Source organism: Syngnathus floridae, chromosome 13 (assembly GCF_059516105.1).
Source record: "Syngnathus floridae isolate MCC-2025c chromosome 13, RoL_Sflo_1.0, whole genome shotgun sequence".
Lineage (NCBI taxonomy): Eukaryota > Metazoa > Chordata > Actinopteri > Syngnathiformes > Syngnathidae > Syngnathus > Syngnathus floridae.
The window spans coordinates 13,266,029-13,272,500 of NC_142425.1; the positions used below are offsets into that span (position 1 = coordinate 13,266,029).

General features: G+C 48.2%; 1 protein-coding gene and 1 long non-coding RNA gene across 4 annotated transcripts; both read left to right on the plus strand.

Annotated features, from left to right (window-relative positions):
* The first annotated feature begins 362 nt into the window (after nucleotides 1–362).
* LOC148389023 (uncharacterized) lies at nucleotides 363–1,932 on the plus strand. The gene is made up of 5 exons (XR_015862287.1): nucleotides 363–462; nucleotides 587–628; nucleotides 707–1,149; nucleotides 1,438–1,552; nucleotides 1,653–1,932. It is a non-coding gene; the product is annotated as an uncharacterized LOC148389023 (long non-coding RNA).
* Nucleotides 1,933–2,905: 973 nt separating this feature from the next.
* Nucleotides 2,906–6,346, plus strand: LOC148389024 (uncharacterized). 3 transcript variants are annotated; one of them, XR_015862286.1, is made up of 6 exons: nucleotides 2,906–2,976; nucleotides 3,042–4,220; nucleotides 4,302–4,377; nucleotides 4,448–4,552; nucleotides 5,190–5,259; nucleotides 5,517–6,346. XR_015862286.1 is itself a non-coding variant. In XM_088394990.1 (6 exons), exons 2-6 carry the CDS (start codon nucleotides 4,079–4,081, stop codon nucleotides 5,534–5,536), a joined length of 423 nt encoding a protein of 140 aa, XP_088251116.1. In that variant the 5' UTR covers nucleotides 2,906–2,976; nucleotides 3,042–4,078; the 3' UTR covers nucleotides 5,537–6,346. The 3 variants fall into 3 exon arrangements, 1 of the variants encoding a protein (XP_088251116.1); XM_088394990.1 differs by having other exon boundaries at nucleotides 4,438–4,552; XR_015862285.1 differs by having other exon boundaries at nucleotides 3,042–4,377.
* Nucleotides 6,347–6,472: the final 126 nt, after the last annotated feature.

Below are 6,472 nucleotides of genomic sequence, written 5' to 3' on the forward strand. Positions count from 1 at the left end.
ATTGTAATATTTTTATCATCTAGTGGTGATGTGTGTGTGTGTGTGGGGGGGGGGGCACTGAAAAGTGCTAAACAAAGGAGTTCTCATGTCACATTGAATGTATTGTTAACATTAACAGGTCATTATGAATCAATAAAAGCCTGTGACTTTGTATTCGTTGAACGATTCGTTTGAACGAATCGTTTGAGTGAACCTGATTCTAAAGATTCGTTCACCTAAAAGAACTGGAATGCACATCACTCGTCCGAAGCAACCCTTTCCACAGTAGTCACCTTGACAGCCAACCACCTGGTGGCGTCAGTGTGCCGAGCGCCGTTGGACGATCAGGAGAAGAAGAAGATTTGAATCGACGGATGTGACGTCAGGTCTTTAGGTCAATTGAAGGCAGGTGTGCTCGCTCAAGGGGAGTTATCATGTGCAGGTGCCACCGGGCGCGTGGCGGCGCGGCGGACGGTTTCTCAGGTAAGCGAGCATGCTAGCAAATGTTTGTCGTCTCCTGCCGTTTTTCACGACGGACGCCGTGTTTGTTGCACGCTTTGTTGCCTTTTCTCACAAGCCTTTTTTATTTCTTTATTTTGTTTGTCAGGATTGTCGTACTCTCGTGACTCACGCGACGGTGGGCCTGGAGGTAAATTGTAGGCCGCAGGCCATTTAGCCCGTGAGCAAATGTTTGCAGCTTCTTCTTGCCATTTTTTATTCCTTGCAGGATTTTCGCTGTCTAGGGAGTGCACGCCACAATCGATTTTGCGTCGCGTCGTTGCGCGTTTTGGTCGTTTTGCCGCTACGGTATTTCGAATGTCTTTCGCGTTTTTTTGTTTTTGTTTTTTTTGATAATGCTGGCCAGCATTTTTTCATTCGTTTGTTAAAAGTTCGTCGGCGATAATCTCGTGTTTGTCTGACTATAGGAAATGTTAGTTTGACTCTGGTTAACTAAACACTTTTTTATTATTTTATATCATGCGTGTGCCATTTCCGTGTTATGCAAACTGATAAATGTAACGAATGTTACGTCATGTCCAAATCAGAGCAAATCTATTCAAAGATGGGGCCCGCCCGCTCTCGTTCCGTCACGCAACAAACATTTGCGCGGGTTATTTTTTTCCCGTTTTGGACGCCGCCAACCTGGATCATCCATCTGTCCAATGTGAGGTGAGTTGTAGATGATGAAATTAAAATATGAATTATAACCTTTAATAATTCTTGTAATTTACCACAACGTAATGATTATATATTTTTTCAAATGTAAAACTCTACTTAGAATGTATAAAATTAAAATATTAACTATAATTTTGATAAATTATCATAACTTACTGCAATATAATATTTTTTCTCAAATGTAAAACTCCTAGTATGTATAATTGTTGGTAAAAAAAATCATGCCATTGGCACTCTACTCAATGTCTATTTTTGTTGCAATAATTTGCTTGTCTTTTGTAGCACTAAAAAAGGCCGCCCAGCCAGCATCCTTCTATAAAAAGCAAGCAGGAGGCTCTTGAAGGAGCCCTTTCAGTGATGTTGAGGACACTAAGGAGGAAGAGTAGTCCTAAATCAGGTGAAAACCTGTTTTTGTCAAGTTTCAGCTTCCCAACACACAATGGTTGTCGAGTTTTAGCGTCCCAGCACACAATTAATGTCTGTCTGTGTTTTTGTAGGCTGCAAGAGGAGCCGAATGGGATAAGTAATTCCACATGGCCTATCCAAAGGCGCAATGGCCTATCCAAAGGCGCAATGGCCTATCCAAAGGGCCTATCCAAAGGAGCAATGGCCTATCCAAAGGAGCAATGGCCTATCCAAAGGCGCAATGGCCTATCCAGAGGCGCAATGGCCTATCCAAAGGAGCCATGGCCTATCCAAAGTAGCCATGGCCTATCCAAAGGAGCCATGGCCTATCCAAAGGAGCCATGGCCTATCCAAAGGAGCCATGGCCTATCCAAAGGAGCCATGGCCTATCCAAAGGAGCCATGGCCTATCCAAAGGAGCCATGGCCTATCCAAAGGAGCCATGGCCTATCCAAAGGAGCCATGGCCTATCCAAAGGAGCCATGGCCTATCCAAAGGAGCAATGGCCTATCCAAAGGAGCAATGGCCTATCCAAAGGAGCAATGCCCTATCCAAAAGAGCAATGCCCTATCCAAAAGAGCAATGCTATATCAAGTCAAGAATCAAGCAGCACCCTGCAAAAGTCGATGTGTGCGGATCATGTGCCCAGGAGGGGGCAGTGTGGTTGCCTTTGGTTATGGGTGCATCATGTGCCCAGGAGGGGGCAGTGTGGTTGCCTTTGGTTATGGGTGCACGACGGAAAGGTTGCAGGTGTGGACAGTGTTTGGGGGTCTGACGGTTGGTCTTGCTTAAGAGGTTGTGGCTTATCTGGATCCAGGGGTGTCTTGTGCTTGGTTGCCATTGACGGCTCACTTGGGGGAGGACGAGGTGACTTGGATGGAGACAAAACTGAACTTTGACGCGGAGCCCAATGTCCAAGCTTGCCATATGACTTGTACCATTTTGTGTCTTTTTCTAACCTGCCACTGTCGTGCTCGCTGCGTTCTTTGTTCTCCCCCATCGGTGTAGGGCGGCGCTGGAGCGAGCCGATCCCGAATGTCCAATTTTGCAATTTGACTTGTACCATTTTGTCTTTTTCTAACCTGCCACTGTTGCACTTGATCTAACCCTAACCTACCACCACTGTGGTACTTGCGTTCTTTGTTCTCCCCTAGGTGTAGGACAGCATTGGACGGTAACATTTTGTCTTCTAACCTACCACTGTTGTGCTTGATCTAAGCTGTGTGTCCTTTGTTCTCTAGGGGGCGGTGTTTGTGCGAGCCGGTCCACGAGGAAGACGTAATGATGCGAGCAGCGCCCAACTCATTGCGTGTTCTGCCATTTGCAGGCCGGACGCAAAAGGGGGGGGGGGGGGGGGGGCGCACGGCCCGATCCGACCGGGCGACGCTCACCAATAGTAGCTAGCCGCTGTGCTCAAGTAAGCAAGTGACCGACAACTTGGGGTGCTCTTTGAGTTTCTAACATTTGTTTCTGTTTCTGCAGATGGCGACCGGGATGTGACACGATCTGATCAGAGGTGAACGGAGCGCTGTGGCATCGCTCTGAAGTCGCCGACTTCTGAGGGAGACCCGCTTCCCTGGAGGCGTCGACCTGCGCAGCTTCAACGTGTGAAATGGATTTTTTAATTTTTAAATAACACCAGCGGTGTCCCAATGTCTGCTTGAGGGCTGCATACTGAAACTAATTCAGAATTCTTTGACACCAATTACTTCAATCAATCGATCACGAAATGTTGACATTGACATTTTGTGCTACAAAGTAGTGTTGCGTTCATTCATGTGGTGTGTTGATCAAGTTGCCCCGAGGCTGCCATTTGGACACCAATGGTGACATGTGTGTAGGGCTGCACGTGTATTGGAAAACTGCCATATGGTGGTCTAGGTTATTGACATGCACTTTAAGACCGCAAAGATTTGGTTTTTCATGTCTCAAATGAAACATGTTTTCTTGCCTAACTATTTGTAATGAGTTAAGACGATAAGTCATTGATGTAAGTTAAAGTTAACTCATCTAACTGATCTCATTGCGATCAAATAGTTAACCTCCATCCAAGAATTTTGCACAACTTGCCTCAATGCAGTGGTCTGGCCCAATACTGCCACATCATTGGTTTTCCAAAATGTTGTGCAGCCCTCATTGAGTGCCAAACGCGCAGCGACCGCGCAGCGACGGCAAGCGCAAGCGACCGCGCAGCGACGGCAAGCGCAAGCGACCGCGCAGCGACGGCAAGCGCAAGCGACCGCGCAGCGACGGCAAGCGCAAGCGACCGCGCAGCGACGGCAAGCGCAAGCGACCGCGCAGCGACGGCAAGCGCAAGCGACCGCGCAGCGACGGCAAGCGCAAGCGACCGCGCAAGCGACGGCAAGCGACCGCGCAAGCGACGGCAAGCGCAAGCGACCGCGCAAGCGACCGCGCAAGCGACGGCAAGCGCAAGCGACGGCAAGCGCAAGCGACGGCAAGCGCAAGCGACGGCGCAGCGAGACTTTTGTGCTTGTCTTTCAAGGTGGAAGAGACGATGTATGAAACGAAGAGCCGGTGGACGGAGGCCACCAGACCCGCGATTGGTGAGCGGGTTGCAAAGGAAGGAATCGCCCAAAGAAAGGAGTCGCCAAGTGTTGAAGAGGAGCCTGATGCATGACTGGCCAAGGCTGGCCAGAGGCGGTGACATGGCAATCCAATCTGCAAGCGTAGTGTACACACTTGTTGGTTTTAATTTGATTTCCTTATTTTTCTGCCTTTCAGCTGGCAGCGGATGGGGCGAGCGCCAGCCTGCACCGAGAGGGACTGGGCTGCACCCACAAGACCAGGGAGGGGGCAGGTAATGAGTACGTTGACAGAAGTAAACCGCATGCAACTGAGTGCCGTTTGTCTTTTTGAGCTTGTGCGAGGCGAAAGACGAGTCCAACACCGGCCGGAGCAGACCCGGACCTTGGCCCGTGACGAGCGGCCCACACGAGACTGATGGGTGCAGATGCAGCCAGCGTTTCGGGGGAGTATGACTTTGTTTTTTCTTTTGTGCTTTCCCTACCCCTGTCTGTTTGAATAGGGTAACTAGTAGCACGCACGGGCATTTGGGTTGCTGTGACCCTCTAGATACGAATCGGCAAAGTAGACACCCCCTGCCCCCCTCCCTCCCTCTCTCGCTCTCTTTCTCCAACGCGCCCGGCAGTACCTGCATGGCCTGGTGCACTCAGGGTGGAACGTGGCTATACCTTGCCCTTTGTGGAATACCAGGGTATAATGTCTGCCAGACTGGGTCCCAGTGTCGTCGACGGTGTCGAGGACAAGGAGATTCTCCGTGACGCTCTCCGTGACGTCACGTTTTCCTCTTTTTTTTTTTTTCCCCACTCGGGGCCCAGCCAGCTCTACTCAGGGGGAACTGTCCGGTTGCGCTTAAGTGCGCACCAAAGCCTCTTTTCATCTCCTCTCGCTCTTTCCCTCCCAATTTTTGTAAGGGGTTAAACATTTCATAACCCGGATCGCTCCAATGCGGGAGGGCCGTATGAGACATGCTCCAGCCCGTGCATGCCGCTAGTTACCTGATTCAAACTTACCTTAGTCAAGGTTGGGGGGGGTGGTGCTAGTGAAAATGTTCCCCTTGCAAAAACCACCACAATGTCTGCCTTTCAGGATTGCTGGGGCACTGGATCCGATGAGTGCCTGCACAGAGAGGGACTGGACAGGACCGCGAGACCAGAGGGTAATAATAAAAAACTTTATTTGTAGAGCACCTTTCATACAAGAAATGCAGCTCAAAGCACTTTACAACAAAGTAAGAAATTACAAGCATTGAATTCTTCATATAGGAACAGACATAAAAAGAAAACAAAAACATTCATGTATGCATACGCAATTAATAAAGGGAGCTTAAAATAGGAGCATGCTTTAATAGACAGGTAATGAGTACGTCCACAGAAGTGAACCGCATGCAACAGAGTGCCGTTTTTCTTTTTGCAGTGGCACGAGGCGGCGGATGAGTCCAAACGTCGAATACCGGCCGGGGGGGGAGCCAACCATCGCCCGTGATGAGCGGCCGACACGAGACGGACGGGTGCGGATGCGGCGAGGGCAAAGCGCCCAGCCAGCATTTAAGGAGAGTATGACTTTGTTTTTTTCTTTTGTCCTTTCCTCCCTCCACTTCTTCACTGGGTGTGCACACTGGCTATCTGCATGATGCCTCTTTCTCAGCGCTGCGTCATTTTGCAATATTGTTGTTTTACTGTTGTTTTTTTAATCATGAAATGAACTGTTTGTACTGTAATTGTGTGTGTGTGTGTACCACTGAACTGCAATTAAACTGTGAACTGAATTCAAGTGGTCCATTTTAAACGTTGGCATTGGCAGTCTATCGTGCATACAAACTGGAATCATTTGAGACATTCTCAATGACAAGACAATTGTAAAGTTAGGCTGAAACAAAATTGACTTGTTAAATATGCAGTGTCAGGCTTTTTTTTTTTTTTAAACTACACAAAGAAAAGCTGGATGCATTCTAAATTGTTGACAAAAGCCAAGTAGCCAGACACCCATAGATGCAAACGACAAGTGTACAAACGGTCTCTGTTGCGATCAGTAAGTCATCTTTGGCAACCCTGCTTTAAAATGGCCACCGAACTCAGAATCTTGCAGAATGTTGGTACATTTTTCTGTAAGAGTAAAAGCTGTTATTTGAATCTAGTCAGAGCCGTTTTTTGGTTTGTTTTGAATCGTCATGCATCATGTGGGCATTCTTGTGAATAAAATCAACAGTGGTGTGTTGGCTTCCTGTTGGTGGTCTTGTAAATAAAGTCAACTTTGGTGTCAGTCATCATTCGTGATGTGCCTCAATCGATGGTGCATCTCTTGAATGTGAAACTTATTGCATGTTTTGTTACAGGGCTTGATGTATTCATTGGCTGTCTGACTACAAAACA

What these genes read in the sequence shown, in the direction of transcription:
- LOC148389024 (XM_088394990.1), top strand. Translation starts at nt 4,079, where the DNA reads ATGAAACGAAGAGCCGGTGGACGGAGGCCACCAGACCCGCGATTGGTG. An exon ending in CAAGACCAGGGAGGGGGCAG is followed by an intron (nt 4,378 to 4,437) that starts GTAATGAGTACG and finishes TGTCTTTTTGAG; the next exon opens with CTTGTGCGAGGCGAAAGACG. An exon ending in CAGGACCGCGAGACCAGAGG is followed by an intron (nt 5,260 to 5,516) that starts GTAATAATAAAA and finishes TTCTTTTTGCAG; the next exon opens with TGGCACGAGGCGGCGGATGA.